We start from the raw sequence: 17,078 nt of genomic DNA on the forward strand, positions 1-17,078 counted from the left end.
AGTTTCTGTGTCATTCACATAAGCTTCCAACTGCCTCTGTCCCTTCTGGCCTAAACACAGCCGTCTGAACTAATGTAACATCCAGTACATCACGACATCCCTGGATCCCCTCCCAGCAGTGGCCATAGATCAACAGATATAGTACAGGGAAATTTCCTAGAGATGCCAAATCCTCCAAACCCGCCTCCCAGTCAGATTTTGAGAGTATCGCTCTAACATGGGTGAGAAAACCAGACAGCAGAAATGCCACACGACTGGTTAAACACTTCATTAGCAATTAGATGTAAAATTTACTGAGAAAGGATGATGTGCTGGAAAAAAAAATAAAATAAAAATAAAAAATAGCTGATTTAGTTGATAATGAGTATAGCTTGGGAAAGTCCGTCATCATCCGGCATTGTAGGACACAGCCACCATATTTGCAGACAAACAGAGAGAAAAACAGTTCCTGTTCCTTAAAGAGAAAAACTGAACAATCAGACAAGGGATCATTATCTAGACGAAATCTAGACATTTGATGGAATTGGTCCATACAAGTGTGGGAAACGGTCTCAAAAATCTAGGATGTGTGCAGCTCAGTAAGGCGCCAGCAGCTAGTGAGGCTTGATTCTGGACTACCTGTAAGCTCCATACACTGGGACACATACTGGTCAGTGCACAACATACACAAACCATTAAATCAATTAACATTATGGTCACGAGAACGGATGTAGCAGTTCAACAGACAACAAGCCCTCGCCATCACTGAAAAATATACCTGAAAAAAGTACACCTCAAACCAACTGTGACTGCACTGTTTAATATGCTTCTTTTGCCGGAATTGTCTGCAAATCCCACAATGTTTTCCGATGTGACGTCCAAGCGCCATTATTAAGTTCCCAAATTTGCAAATGTAAGTTATTGATAGTAAATAATTGAATAGTTTATCTGTACAGGTGGATATAACTAATATTTAGAGCAAAGCACTGATGAGTTTTATGTAAAAATAAAGATATTATTGTATATTTTCATATTAAATTAAAAAATGTCTATACCGTTAATTAAACAATTGAACAATTGGGATCAGAATCATAAAATTAAATTTGAATAAATTATTTTAGTTTCAGGGAAACATGAAAAATAATTAATCCAGAAAGAGAAATTATAATGCTACAGTTGTTTTTTCCCTTTTGATCGGTTAAATTCTGGTTATTTCCTCTAAAAAGCGTGTCTCAGTGTAAAGCTGAGCTGTATGTATTTAGATCATTTACTAAGCTATCTGGGTTAATCTCGTGCCAGATAATAAGTTCTAGCTGGAATGAGGTCAAAGGTTAAGTAGGACTTTGTACGAGTCCTAGTGAGAATCACCAACATTTCACTAAGATGAATTTGCTCAGAACTGAGAAAGCTGTTGGTGATGCGTTATTATTGCACACTGACCTGTAGCACAATGTGTCTCTCAAGCATGAAATCCACCTCATGAGGAATGCTGCGGCCTCTCAGAGGGAGTCATAGGTCACATGTCCAGGGTTAATGAAAGGTGAGAGACGGTCCAGTGGTCACAGGTGAGGCATTGGCTGGGGTGAGCTAATCTAGCTGATAAACTGTTGTTGCTCTCTGACCACAATCTGACCCTGCTAAACCCTGCTTAAGAGTTCCCAGTTAAGTTTCAGTGACCTCCAGGGTTAGCAGCACGAAGCCAATCACGTTCACTGGCCAGGATCCATGTCAGAGACACAAAACAACATTAACATGAGACGGTGATCTCTAATCAGTGAGACTTGTTAATGTAACTTTAAATCTTTGGTTGGGAAATTTAGAAAAAAATATACTTTTCCTCCATCATACACAACCCTGATGTCAACTGCTGTATTAACATAGAATAAATAACCTTTTGGTTTCTGACTGTTTGAAGTTAAAAGAATGTTTAACCTTTGAATGGTTAAGAAATGGTTTGAAAAGTATGTTTGATAAGATTCCTCCTCTAGTGGGCAGTGCTACGAGCCGACAACAGTTTCAGATACTGTTTGGTGGCGGTAATTCACTGGCACAAAGTTTTTTCTAACCGCCCAACACGCTAAACATTTGCATATAGTCTTTCTTCAAAAGCTTGTGCAACCTCTGCAGTTGTTGTGCTCATCTTCATTCTTATTCTGCTTTTTTGTTCCTTTCCTGATTCTCTTCTTCTTCTCTGGCTGTTTATTTCACTGGTCGCACATCAGCTATTCAGCTCAGCACTGCCCACACAGTTACTGGTGGTATTGCTTTGTCTTCTGCATCAAACGTTGGATAGCTAAGCTCCCTGAAAACAGACCAAATAACATGCGTAACCAGATGAAAGACGGCTGAAACTGTCTGCGTATCCATCTTCTGTGTCGAGTATAAATGGGCCTTTTCTCTAACACTGTAGTCAAGATGTTTTATGGATGTGACAGAAGATTTAAATGTTTGGTTTTTTTCCAATCAATATTAACCCGTTAAGGCCTGACCCACGAAAAAATGGTAAGTAATTTTTTTATTATAAGGTCTTTATTTGGCCCTTTAACAAAATATAACAAAAAAAATTAACATCTACCATATATTATAATGTGATACATTAAAAATATTATAATGTGGTTTTCTGCTTCTAGGTATCTATTAGGGGACAGAAGATGAGTATCAGATTGTGTTCAACAGGATTTTGAGCAAAGTTTATACCATAAATTGAAGCAAAATGTCTCAGAAACTGTATGTAACAAATATGTGACTTCGGGCTCTTATGCGTTAAGGTGCTGTAATATGACAAAACAGGTTTGTAAATCAGACACCGTCTGCATCGTTTACCAGGTCAGTCAGCTGCAGGCTTCAGTAGTATTTCTGGAGGATTCACATTTCAGTTTGGGTGTGACCAGAAGCATTACAGATAAAGCTGTTGCATGGGATGAAACTCAATCCAGAAGGACTGACTGTCCATGGCTCAAAACGTAGTCGTGTTATAAAGAAAGTTAAAAAGAAAATTATAAGATTGCAAAGTTTTATGTTGCCTGTTGTTTTGTTTAAAGCATCAGTCATATTTTAAACATAACCAAAGTGGAAATTAAGAGAAAATTTTAGGAAATATCAGATGGGCTTGAGTACTTTGCCTGATAGTTTGCAAACTGATCAAATAAAGACATAACTAAGAACATTTATTAGCTTTCATTGTATTGCAGAAGTAGGAAGGAAAATATCTAATATGGTTAACTCTCTCTATGCCAAGCGTTGGTCTGAGCCAGAAAGCAGGAGGTTCTGTACCAGTGATCGTTACATTAACTGTCATCATGTCTTAAATCTCTGAATAGAAATATAACACATAGTTCACCTGGTCTTAATTTTGACTCTTTTAGTTCTGCACAGCATTACAGTGTTTCACTTTTCTATTCTTGGCCTTCACCTGGGTCATGACTTCCTCATGATCTGCTGGGTGCGATGACCCTTTAAATCACGCTCCTTAACCTCATTACCTTCATGAGCTTATGCTAAACTCTGTTACTCCCAGTGCCAAGAATGTTTCTACATATTCCTTGAAAGCTGTTAACAATGTAAATGTAAACTGTTATATGTTTGCTTATTTAATGCCCATCTTCTTACATTTGCATGTTCTTTTTGTTTGTTTTCAGCTCATGAGCTAACTCTCCAGCCATCTTTACTTTAAAGCTGGATTTTAGTTTCATCAACTTACATCATGTGTGAAAAAAGTGACACCAAAGAAGCATAAAAAAGCCACGGATCTGTGAGCAGTGAGCCATATCTGCACCCCTACTGTGCTGTAAAACGGTCACATCCTGGTGGTTTTGCACACACAGCAGGTCTCTCCTGGGCAAACTCTCCCTCGCTTTGTCTCCAATTAGCTTGTTTTCAACTCCCCACTGGTGATAAGTCTTAAGAGGTACCAGATCGCTAAAAACAGTGGGGAATTATCATCCTTAAACTCTTAAATTTGTTATAAATATTAATCATTCATACAAGAGCAGAGAAGGAATTCCACATCTCTTGACCTTCCACTCTTGACTGGTCTGGGATGTCAGCTGTGTTTTTGTTGGCAGGCACAGCAGGGCTTGCTGTGTATGTGAGGTGCCACAAGATGACTGCAACCACAGTCATGCAGAAGGACGTGGCAGCACGCTCAGCCTCAGGTCTCTGCAAGGTTTTCATATAGATTTTAAAATGATTCCTTTTCCATAAAAACCTACAATCAATGCCGTCTGGACTGAATGACATGTGGTAACAGTTCAACATGCAGGGACACAAATTACTGAACAATATCTACCTTGTGTGTCTGAATGTTCTGGGAGCTGTATCATCTGGTTTCTGTATGTTATAAACATAATTAGGGGGGAGGAACAAGTAAAAGTAAGGAGATATTCTTCCAAACAATCAGTTTTATGTACAAACTGGTAGCACATTCACTAAAAACTCTGAAGAAATTAGTTTTTAATTACAAAGATTAGGGCACATTTACCAGTTTAGAGGTGCAATAACCTAAGACTGGGCTTAAAATATTATGAGTCAGTCATACACCATACCCTCAACAAGAACGTGAGAAGTGGTCACAGAAAATCAATAAAAAGTTGTTCTGAGCAAATGACTTCAACCTGTGGTGAAATCTATCCCGATGGAAGTGTTCTCTTCCAGGATGACAGTGCCCCCATCTGAAGGGAACAAAGGCACACTTGGTGATTTGATGAGTAGAAATATGATGCTAAATACATGCTGCATTCAAAGTTAACAGATCTCAATTTGGCTGAACACCTATGGGAGATTTTTGACCGTCCTCATATCTCAGGGTCTGAATCGAAGAAAAGATTTGATCAAATCTATTGGTTTCCATAGCAAGGAAATATTTTATTATTTTTTTTTATATTAGCATTATATAAACACAATTATTATACAGTGGGCTAATGTAGATTATATAACGGATTTGCTTAAACTGGATTATAATTTAACTACAATGAATTGGGTGGTGTCTTTAAAGTACCTTGTTGTGAATTTGTGCTGTACAATAACAGCTGAACTAAATCCGTTTTAATGCTTCCCAACACCTTCATCAAAACATGAAATAAGAGAACAACTTTTGGAGAAAAAGTGTTGCATCTCTCCGGCAGAATAGTTTTCATTCATCTGTATATAATCAAAAAATCCATATCAATTGTGCGGACAGTAATTAAAGGTTAAATGTTATCATGAATTATATATTTTTTCTTCATGATAATCACAGTGGCATTTTAAATCCAGACATATAGTGTTTCAGTGCATATAGAAGACATTTCAGAGATTGTTATAACAGAAGTCTCACTTAAGTTGAAGTATCTTTGATAGTTTTAATTTGCACACATGTATGCATTGTTTAATGCTTCTTCCAGTGTGATTAAAATGATAAAATGGCAACACATTTTCATGCATTAAAATATATTGTTCTAATGAGACTAAAAAACATTTTTTCATCCTGCGTAACCTAATGAAGGTTGATTAAAACTGTAGGCCTATCTCCTAAATCTACATCTTCAGCAAATTTTCGGCGTAATTAACTGATGACACTAGATGGCATCAAATGGTCGGGATTTTAATCAACTCACGAGTGGCTGTGCAGATTAGGTTGTGGCAAAAATATCTGTAAGTATGAACTTTCCTTATAAACATCTCTTTATTACATGAAGGAGACAGTTGACGGCAACTAATGCAGTCAGGAAAACAGCAGAGGAGGAGGAGGAACTAAAGAAAACAGAGAAAAGTAAAGACTCCCATCTCTCCCTGCAAGTGCAACTGAACCCCCGCGCGGCTGCTCCCAGATCAGCTTCTCCTCTTCGTAAACTCCGCCCCAAGCGCGTACGTAACCGAGTCGATGACGTGCGGACGCATCACTTTCCAACACTCTGCAAAGCATCACCAAAATAATCATCCATCAACCCCCCTCCCCCCCATTCATGTGCCACCCTCCACCCATCCGTCCTCCTCTCTCTCTCTCTCTCTCTCTCTCTCTCTCTCTCGCTCTCTCTCTCCTCCCTTGTCTTTTTAATGTAACTTCCGACTGATCGGGAGAGCAGGGAGCATCTGGAAAGCCTGGTCCGGTGACTCCATCTCTGATGAAGGACCTGCTCGCGCGGTATTCTGTTTATTAAAGCTGGACACACACACCGGAAGGAATCAGACTGTGTGTGTGTTTTTTGGAATAAGATTGCTTCCCCCTGCGGATTTGGGCTCTGTTATTATTTTTTTTCCTCCTGTGGATGTTAAAGCGCATCAACGCGATCTGAATGAAGCTGTTCTTTTTGGATTTCCTCCGGGTGACTGTTCATTCTGTATTTTCTACCTTTACTTCACACACTCTATTTTAGTCTAATTTAAACTAAATTATTATCTTTTTTCGAAACAATGTCGCATCTTCATTCAGTCTGAGAGAGACCAATGCCGACAAATCGTGCGCATTAATTATCGTGTAAAATCAGGAAAGTTGGGTTCCCAAAGTTTTTGGAGCCGGTCGATATGGCAATGGTCGCGTGGAGAAGCAATGAGGGCGTCGGGGACACCCAGGGGACTCTCTCCTCCCCGGTTACCCAAGTGGCACCTCTGCCTCTACCTGGACATATGAACCCGGCGCCCTCGCTGGAAATGCCTCAGGCAGTAGCGGCACCTCAGGAAGCACCGCCGCCCAGTCAGTCCGGCACCTCCGCCGCAACCACTACAACCACAACCAACAACAGTAACGGCACCTCCTCTTCCTCCTCCTCCTCATCGTCTATGGACAAACAGCACAGCCAGCAGATCGAGTGCATCGTTTGCGGGGATAAATCCAGCGGGAAGCACTACGGACAGTTTACGTGTGAGGGATGTAAAAGCTTCTTTAAACGCAGCGTCAGGAGGAACCTGACTTACACCTGCAGGGCCAACAGAAACTGTCCCGTGGACCAGCACCACCGCAATCAGTGCCAGTACTGTCGCCTCAAGAAATGCCTCAAAGTCGGCATGAGGAGGGAAGGTACGCGCTGGCATCCTACTGTTGTCGTTTGTACCATTTTATGATATCGTGCAACACCGCAAGGTTCAGGGAATGACTCGGTTTCCCATTAACTCCGTGTTTATTTCTGCGAAACTCGCAGAAATAATGCATGTCCTTTAAACTCCAAATACAGCACTCGTGTTGCCTAGCTTAATGTCCACATAATTTCATTATGGACACTGCTGCCCATTAGGCCGTGTTGCCTTTTGTCTGAGCCGTCATATTGTGATGGTAATCTATTTTATCCGCATAAATGTTTCTCTAACATACCGGTTACATAAATTAACTGACGGGCTTGAGTTATAATAAAGACGGCTCCAGGTAGCGTAGTGTAGCAAGTTAGGATGTTATTGTTGCTATTATGGTCAATGTGAGGCTAAAAACAACACGAAGACATTTTGAGTGTCAAGCTCAAATTTGGCCGCAACAGATAAACAAGTCAGTGTAATTTCCATTTTTTTTATCTTTGTTTTATTTTGTTTGTTGGTTTTGTTTTGTTTTCGTGTGTGTGTGTGCGCGCGCGCGTGTGTGTGTTGTTTCTTAAATTATAGCAATTGAGCTCGTGATGTTTTTTGTGAGATTATGTGCGCGCGTGCAATCTTTGTTTAGACGTCCGTTTATGGGCGCGCGACCCACGTGGTTGCGCAGGCCCAGCTGTAGCCTACTTTAGCATAGCTGCTGTCATTAAAATGGATAACAGTGTCATTTGTTGTAAATGTATATTTCAGTAACATTTTTAACAACATAATTAAACGTAGAAATGGGCATTAGAAACAGACACACGATAGGCCCATAGGCACTCGTGAGAAGGAATATAACGTCGTAGGAATTAAAGACAACAGGGTCTCTCATTAAAAAAAAAAAATAATATAAAATATAAGCTGGTGGAGACCCATAGAAAATCCACGCCATAATCAACAGGTTAAGGCCCAGAAATTGCCCAGATGTCTACATATCTCGTTGAATGTGACATTTCTTTCTAGGAGCTGTCTAAAACGGTTTTTATCAGTGTGCATCTCAGTTTAGCATAAGCTACCTACCACTGACCGCAGACGTGAACTCACCGGACAAAAGATAGCAGTGTGTGTGCGTGTGTGTGCGTTTAGTTCTAAGATGCTCCTGTTGTTTTCATTGACATGTGTTGTTTTTAAAGATGCCCCGTGTGGGCTATTTGCCATTTCAGCTTTTCTTTAAATGTCACCTGGGCTGTTTTGAGTGCCGTCTTCTCTGTACTATGATGTGACATCTCTGCTTCTACTCGTTGCAGCTGTGCAAAGAGGCAGAATACCCACGCAGTCATATCACGGCCAGTTTGCTCTGACAAACGGAGACCCTCTGCAATGTCATTCCTACCTATCTGGGTACATCTCCCTGCTGCTGCGGGCCGAGCCCTACCCGACCTCCAGGTTCGGCTCTCAGTGTCTGCAGAACAACAACATCATGGGCATAGAGAACATCTGTGAGCTGGCGGCCCGGATGCTGTTCAGCGCCGTGGAGTGGGCCCGAAACATCCCGTTCTTTCCAGACCTGCAGGTGTCAGACCAGGTGGCTCTGCTCCGCCTCACCTGGAGCGAACTGTTCGTCCTGAACGCCGCACAGTGCTCCATGCCCGTGCACGTCGCTCCGCTGCTGGCCGCAGCAGGCCTTCACGCATCCCCGATGTCCGCTGACCGGGTCGTGGCCTTCATGGACCACATACGGGTCTTCCAGGAGCAGGTGGAGAAGCTCAAGGTGCTGCACGTGGACTCGGCAGAGTACAGCTGTATTAAGGCCATTGTGCTGTTCACAACAGGTAATGTGTCTTTATCCCAACACACAAACCTGCAAATCACTGTGGAACATTACTGACTGTAGGAAGAAAATCGAAATAAAAACACCCTCCTTGTTGAACACTGCACAGCAAAATCTAATATAACATCTTTTACCCATTATTAAACAAAAATATCTAATTCTGATTATGATCACCATCTTGACGTGAACACATTGACTTCCTGGGAAAAAAAGGGTCTCATAGCTCTGGGACTTTCTGGGAAAAAGGAAAAAAAAAATAACAAAGGATGTTCATGGCCTGAATATATATATTTAAAAAAACGAAAATTGTGTGTATGTGTATATATATAGATATATATAAATATATATATCTATATATATATATATATAGATATATATATAGATATAGATATAGATATATATATAAAGCTTAATGTGTGTGCTTTAAAGTGACTTGTGGAAAATTCTGAATGCCCTGTGTTTTTTAAATATATTTGCAAATAATAATAAAAAATAATAAAGAGAATAGTAAAGGAGAAAGGGGAATTTAATTTTTAATTTAATTTAATAAAATGTTTGATATGGCAACAATCTGACCCTCATTATCATCATAAATAAAAGAGCAAAAAATTTGCATTTTTGTGTTATAACTATTTTTATTCTAAATAATAATAATAAATAATAATAATTTAAATCTAAATTTTACAACCCACTTTGTCACCCCTTAGGCACCAGCTTGGTGGAATTCTATTGTTTGTTAATGTTATTATTGTTATATTTAATAGGAAGCAAATAAGTTCTGGTTCACCTTATTTTGCCTCTCTGTACTTTATTCTATAACAAGAGCTGCTGTAACAAGTGAATTTCTCCACTGTGAGATAATAAAGTCTAATCTAATCTAATCTAATCTAATCTAATCTAGATTTTAAAACCGTGCAGTGTCTGTAACTTTTAAACTGAAACTGACTGTGTATTAATTATTATATATTTTATGCAAATGAAAGTAGGGCGGGTGTTTTACTATTTCACTATTTTATCAAATCACACCCGTTTATGTACCTGGATATTTTTTTTATTTTAGATATAAATTAGGTTTTACTGACTTTAAATTTACTTTGACGCTTACTATCTCTCTAAGCATGATTAAAAAATAGAACAGCAAACATATTATTTATTTACTAGTTGCAAAGACATTATTATTTTTTTATTTTTATTTTTTTAAACAAGTAAAATTAATGGCAGCCTTTTACCAGTAGGAATAATGTGTGAGTAGCTGGATGTTAAGCTCGATCACTTGGATGAGCAGCAGCAGAGTAAAAAAAAAAAATAAATAAAATAAAAGGTCTCCTATGTAGGTCTATTTTAGTCCCCATGAGCACATCTAAACACGTGTCTTTGAACTGGGACACAGTAGCCTTTCTTTAACCCCTGCTGCCATCCTGCCTGCAGCACTACAGTGCAAGCAGTGTGTGGAGATCCAAAAGGTCGTATACAGTGCAGCAGTATAAGCTCTGGCTATGCTTTTACAATGTTTCCTCATTCATATACCTTGAACATTATTTTTAATGTATACTGGGGGCACAAGCATCACTTTTGAACCCGTACAGCATGAAACTGTCACAACACAGAGCACGGACTGATTTTTAATGTATTTATTTGGTGAGCTGGTGTCGTGTTTGCTTGTCTTCCTGTTATTTTCTGTAGCCAGACGTGCACATATCTGTTTATTATCATGTAATGATAATGTTTGATGTTTGAATTCAGCATTATTCCAGTCCTGCTAAAGCTTGCAAAAGTGTGATTTGATTTTTTCAGATTTTGTTCTTCATTTTTAATTTATGGACCACATCTGACACATATCTGCTCTTAACACCCCCCCACCCCATCACCACCACCACAAAAAAAAAAAAAAAAAACACAGAAAGATGCATAAATTTAAAGTTTGCTATCTTGCTCTCTGCCTGGTTGAACCTTTGGTTTTTAACCTCTCTGTTGTTCATTCTGGACGTCTGTTTCTCCCTCCAGACGCTTGCGGCCTGTCAGACATGGCCCACGTGGAAGGTCTCCAGGAGAAATCTCAGTGTGCTTTGGAGGAGTATGTGAGGAGTCAGTATCCCAACCAGCCCAACCGGTTTGGGAAGCTGCTGCTTCGCTTGCCTTCCCTTCGCACCGTCTCCTCCTCTGTCATAGAGCAGCTTTTCTTCGTGCGCCTGGTCGGGAAGACCCCCATTGAAACTCTGATCCGGGACATGTTGCTGTCCGGCAGCAGCTTCAGCTGGCCTTACATGCCTATTCAGTAAAGGAAAAACGCTGAAGCGATGCTACAAAGGTCAGGAAGAAGCTCCCACTCCTCAAATCGAGCCGTTGTCATAGCGCAGCCGAAAATGTCTTTTGATTCAAAGGAATCAGAAACACTGCCAGTGGAATGAGATTACTAAGATGTAAAGATTTAATGTAACGTTGCTATTTTTCTTGATATCAGAGGAGTGATCTGCCTTATTCTAGAAAGGTATACCGAACTTTCGTGGTGACATGAAATGATCTCACCCAGACTGGCAGAATTTTTACCTGTGCACAGAGAAACAATATGGACACTAAATGACAGCTTTTCTGTCCCTTTGTTTGTTGTTTTTTGTTTGTTTGGGGTTTTTTTGGATTGTGGTGACCAATCACCGTTGATGGTTTTGGGATAACAAACAATATTTATTGGACCTGTGTGTATATTTATCAAGCTTGTAAATTATCTTATAAATCCTTTTGTTTTTAATGTTTGATGGTCCCCCCCCCGGTTAATAAGAAAAACCGCAGGGGTCATTTTGTGTTCATCTGCTCCTTTTTTTGTCGTTGTTGTTGTTTTCATACCTTCTGGACATAGCACTTTGGACTTGAAGAAAATTTTGAGAAATATTTACCATGAGTGTGTGAAACCTCCCCCCTCTGCTCAGTTCCACGCAGACACAGCGATGACATCAAACCTCCGGTTTTCATTATTTTAGTTTCTCATTCTCTTTTTCTTATATAAAATGAAAATGGAAAATTTAAAAATGGCACATCTGGTCAGTATTGGGTCGTGTGGTTTAATTTCATGACTTGCTAAAGATTTCTTACATTTTTCAAGAAATATTCCTTTAAATAAATCAGTTAATACTTCATGTCCATTTTAATTTTTCCTGTTGCCGTACTTTTTGGTTAATCCTCCCTTTACCTCTTAAAAATTATTTAAATTACCATTTGTTTGGACTTTTTTTTTTTTTTTTTTTCATTCTTCAAGTTTTATTTCTTGTGTAAATTGAGTGAAAATCACAAGGCTGCTCACAGCTGGTGAATGTTAAAAAATTTTGTCATATTTTTATATTCAGGCAGTTTAATGTCCAAATCCTACTCCACACAACAGATAAAATCTCAGACAAAAAGCAGTGGCATTAGGAGATTATCTGACACATTCATCACCAAATAATCTAATTAGTTTACGTTTCCAGGTTGTTTTAGCCTCAGATTTTTTCCCAGGTTCAGATAAACATGGTTTTCCAGTCTGAGAGGCAAATGTATTTGATTAAAACCTGCTTGTTTATGAACTTGGGGGCTTACTGACTCAACCAACCTCTGCAGAGTATTGCTGAACTGTGTGTGTGAGTGTGTGCTTGCATGTGTGTGCGTGTTCATTTGTGTTTATTTCTTTTTGACAACCACTCTGATGTACTGTGAAAGTTAACATATTGGTACTGTATTAAATTATAACTCAAGGTTTATAAATAAAGTGTATTTGGTTTATTTCACCTTTCTAATGCCATGTTGTTTGTGACTTCCTGGATGTGTGTAACACGTGAGGCCGAGGCAGAATTGAAGTTTCTGGATTGAAATGTGGAAAGCGTGGAGAGTTGTGGCGATGGCTGAGAGAGTCTGTTTGGAAATGTTAATCAAACTAATTACATCCGCTGACAGCAACAGCTTTATGTGCATGTCATGGTGCGTTTAAGTTCGCCTCATTTAAGACCTTCTGCAGGAGAGTGTTTAACTTGTTGGACTGGGCTTGACCACAAGTTATTGAAACTATTGAGAAAATAGAAACTAAAGATTGTTGACCCTGTCTGCACAGTGCATTGATTTAATTTAAAATAATTCTTATCCAGCATTTTAATCATGAAAACATTAAGTTCAGTGTTCCTTTGCAGCAAAGAGGCAAGTTGCAGTAGGTCAAATAATTTTTTATAATACAAAATGAAAGCTTATAAAAGTCTGTTTTCTCTTAAACTATTTTGTACAACTCGTCAACACCTCTGTTCAGATTTCATCAACTCAGAAAGGTGGTCAAAGTCGGCAGAAGAGAGATCACAGTGAATATGGTGCCAGACTGAAGAAGACAGAGAGGATTAAAGCAGCTTCTTTGCTTCTTAGTGGACAGAGAGCTAATGAGGGGCCCCCCAAGTGCTCTGTCACTACAGTTTACCCTGAGGAGGATGAAGCTGGGTGCTGGGCCAGTATGAAACAATAGGGCATTTTCCAACTCATGTACAGGTCCGCAAAGAACAACATGACAAAGAGTAGGCTGGTATACTGCCGGAAGAAAAATCCGGCTGAGTTCGGGCTCAGACCTTCAGGCGCTGTTGCTCCATTGGAGCTCCGGTTTTCACCGTGTTTGCTGCTGTTTTCTGAACGTGAGTTTTAAAAGAACAAGAAGAAGAAGAAGAAAAAGAAAAAGACCAATATGACGGTGGCGCTTCGGACCAGCGTGCTTCAGATTTAGCCAATCAGCTTCCAGGAGTTCGCCTCGTGCAGCCAGTCATGAAAGGTTTTTATTTCATTGATGTTAATGTTTATAAAATCAAGTGAGGACGAGCTCTTTAACCAAAACACCGAAACCCTTCTGGATCTTTTATCAGTGACCCCGAAAATCAGAAATAACTTCTTATTAATCATTTAGTGTTACCTGATTTTATCTAATTATGCAATATCCCAATTAATATGTTGGAATTAATCTAGTTTGAAATGTTGTGCTTAATTTTCTTTATTAAACATTTTACATTTTTCTTTCAGAATTCTTTAAAAAAAAATTAATCCTAAAACATGTCTTTGAATATTATTTTTAAGTTACTTACTGTTGAGAAAATAAAGTTTTGGGACACCTGAAGAAAATGTTAATTATTTAATGTATTTACTTTAATAATCCAGATTTTCTCTCCATAAATCCTTGTGTTCGCTTTGCAGCTTTTTGTGCTGCAGCATGCAAGCAGAGGCCAGACAGGATTTTTTATTTATTTATTTATTTATTTATTTATTATTATTATTCTTTTCTTTTTTTCCATTTTGGTTTTAACCGTTTTAATAATGGTGGAATTAACTCAGGGATTCAACGTTATTATGGGGAAAAAACTCAATCAGATTCAGTTTCTGTTTGTGAACTGCTCTCATAGCCTTTTTATTTCCAAGTAGATATTTATTTAGATGTTTTACTGTTATGTTCTTACTTTCTTAAAATTCAATTAAAAATGCATTTTAATACATTTTAACACAATATGTCAATAAAACACAATTATGGACTGTTTTTACATGATAGATTTAGCAGTTTTATTTGATAAAAATCGCCGAGCGAAAACAAGTAAACAAAGAAAAAAAAAAAGAAAGAAAAAGAAAAACTGGGAGTTTATAGATTTTTTTGTGCACCTACTCAAAATCTTTGCTGCCTTCTGTTTTCAGCTTAAAGTCGTTTTTTTTTCTTAACAAAAACAGGAAGAAGCGGAAGACTGACGACGAAAATGCGCCTTTCTGTTGTGTTTTTGTTTTTTATTTATGTCGCCAGTTTCTCTCAGTTAAATCTCCTATCGTTGGACAACAAAGAAGAAAAGAAGAAGTTTAAAGTGAGCTTGCAGACGGTCGTTGTTGGCCTGTTGGAGCTGAACGTTTAACCGCGGCGATGAAACTTGGAGCAGAAATCTTGTAAAATAATTGATGCTCAGAGTTTTAATCATTGCAAATTTATTACATTTATATGCAAGCATTTGAACAAACGTTTTACACTACAGTTTCGTTTTGAGTTAATAAAACAAAGTAAAAAGTATGAAACCCTGACAAAACTCAGATCCTACAGATTATGACGTCCTCTGATTATTTGCCATCTAAAACCCAGATATTTATTTGTATAAAAATTTTTTTATTTATAATTTGATTTAATTTAATTTAATAAAATGTATTTGTTTTTATTTTTACTTTTTGGACTAAAAAGAGCTTGAACGTCTTCTGATACTAATTGTGAATTGAAAAAAGTTTTTGTTTAGTTTTTGTTGGCTTGTTTGCTTTCTATTTAATAGTGGCAAACTTTAACTCTCAGCAGAAAATAAGAACAAACAAACAAATAAGTAAATGAAACTTATACGTTTAAAGCAAAATAAAAATAAACAACTAAGAATATATCTACTTCTACTGCCACATATTATAATAATAATAATAATAATAATAATATAATTACACAAAGACAAATAAAAATTAAACGCTTTATTTCCATCACGTGACCACCGTTCATGGCCACTTGATATATTTAACTTCACATACAACAGGTTAACACAGACTCAGAGCACAATCGAAATGGGACGAACTTCTCCGTGTTTTGTTTTGTTTGTGTTTTTTTTTTTTTTTTTTTTTCTCGTGAACTTTCCGCAGCCCTTTGAACTCAGCCCTCTGCAGGAAATAGTTGCTGACGTTTAGCATATTCTACCCTGGCTTAACTTAATGCCTTTAATCAGACTTAAGTTACACAGAAACAAACAGCAGATCCTCCTCTCTAAACACATGAAGGTAGCGTTCATTTCCACCAACGCAGAGGTTTGGAGCAGTCTGCGCGTGCCGAACGACGGTCAATGCGGTAAAGGTCGATGAAAGTTCACCGGTGACAGACATACTGTATGTTTAGGGAATGAAAATCACTCCAGTGCTAATGAGGCTCCATCTGTCAGAAGTTGGTATTAAACATATGAGAATCAGATTCTGTTTACCTCTTATATGCAGAAAAGCCTCTCTGCTACAAGTTTAACATTAAACACTCGTCTCTTTTATTCTTTTGAAGGATCTGAAAGCTGCACTTCAGACTTGGACTTGTCTTTTAAGGGTTCCCCAGAAATCATCTATCCTGAATGAGTGGAGTTCAAACCATAATTTTGTCCTCTTTCTGCCAATCTACAATTGGAAACACTGCATTGCTATAGCTGCTGGTAAGATAATAAGGTCCTTCCTCCCGTAAATATCTTTTTCATATTCACCAATTTCACCTCTAATATTATCCTATGTGTCAGACTGACATCATGTGGTCCTGCCTGGCCGTTCTGCAGCCTTCAAGATGGCGAAGATTTCTCTTCAACTACTCTGTGACCTCTGCCCTTGCTTGCCCTTCCACCTGACACCGGCTAAAGAGAGGAGTTTTGTTCAGGGATGATGAGTTGCAGCATCCTGCAGCAGTCACTTCATGATGTTTCCATAAACTTGGATACCAGATAAGTTCTTAATGCTGGATTAAAAGCCCATTTTAAAATTTTTACTGACAAAAATTCCATATCTGTCATTTTTTTTCTCTCTCTCACTTTGAGAAATGCTAATTTACACCCAGGCAGGCGAAGCTCCAGTTCCACGCCTCAGTGAGCCCATCTGTAAATCTTAAAAGCAATGACTATGGGAGAAAGCCTGTCTGCTGATGAACCCGCTTTGCAAAACATTTCAGCGATGGAGCAAGAAAAAAACAAAACAAAACACACATACCAATCAACTCAAGGACTGTACAAAGAGCGGACTGTCGTTGCTAAGAGACAGATGCAGAATAACCTCCATGAGAAACCTGACCATGACCCTTCCTCCTCCTCCTCCTCCTCCCAGTCTCTGCCTCTTCTACCCAATTACGGCTGCACATTAGAGACTACCTCTGTCACATTAAAGCTAAAATGCCAGAGAGAAGAGGGAGTAGTTTTATGTAGAAACTGTACAGATTCTGGATTATTCATCAAAGCACAAGAAACTAATAATAATACACATTTTTATTTATTCATTTATTTATTTTTACATGTATGCAGGGGTTGGTGTTGGTGTTGGTGTGTTTTACCCAGGCTGGAGGACAGGCGGAGTTTGGAGGGAGGAGGGGTACGGGTGGAGAGGATCTGTCAGATGAATGAGAAGATGAAGATTTGACAGAGAGGTGACGGAGAGTTCAGCTTATACGCGGCCTGTCGATTAGCGCGTGTGTGGCTGACAGGTGGAATCCCAGGGGCGCGTCTGTCACTGCAGTCTGCTGCCAGGCCGGGGCGGCCTCAGCACCACCACTACCACCATGGAGACA

The 17,078-nt window shown here is 38.8% G+C and overlaps 1 protein-coding gene and 1 long non-coding RNA gene across 2 annotated transcripts; both read left to right on the forward strand.

Moving 5' to 3' along the window:
- The first annotated feature begins 6,054 nt into the window (after positions 1–6,054).
- LOC121646013 (COUP transcription factor 2-like) lies at positions 6,055–11,870 on the forward strand. The gene is made up of 3 exons (XM_041994865.1): positions 6,055–6,973; positions 8,262–8,786; positions 10,790–11,870. The coding sequence occupies exons 1-3, from the start codon at positions 6,481–6,483 to the stop codon at positions 11,062–11,064; spliced, it is 1,293 nt and encodes a 430-aa protein (XP_041850799.1). The 5' UTR covers positions 6,055–6,480; the 3' UTR covers positions 11,065–11,870.
- Positions 11,871–13,418: 1,548 nt separating this feature from the next.
- Positions 13,419–16,856, forward strand: LOC121641303. Its single transcript, XR_006010684.1, has 3 exons — positions 13,419–13,553; positions 15,822–15,966; positions 16,048–16,856. It is a non-coding gene; the product is annotated as an uncharacterized LOC121641303 (long non-coding RNA).
- The last annotated feature ends 222 nt before the right edge of the window (positions 16,857–17,078 follow it).

The sequence above is a fragment of the Melanotaenia boesemani genome, chromosome 1 (assembly GCF_017639745.1).
Source record: "Melanotaenia boesemani isolate fMelBoe1 chromosome 1, fMelBoe1.pri, whole genome shotgun sequence".
Taxonomy (NCBI): Eukaryota; Metazoa; Chordata; class Actinopteri; order Atheriniformes; family Melanotaeniidae; genus Melanotaenia; species Melanotaenia boesemani.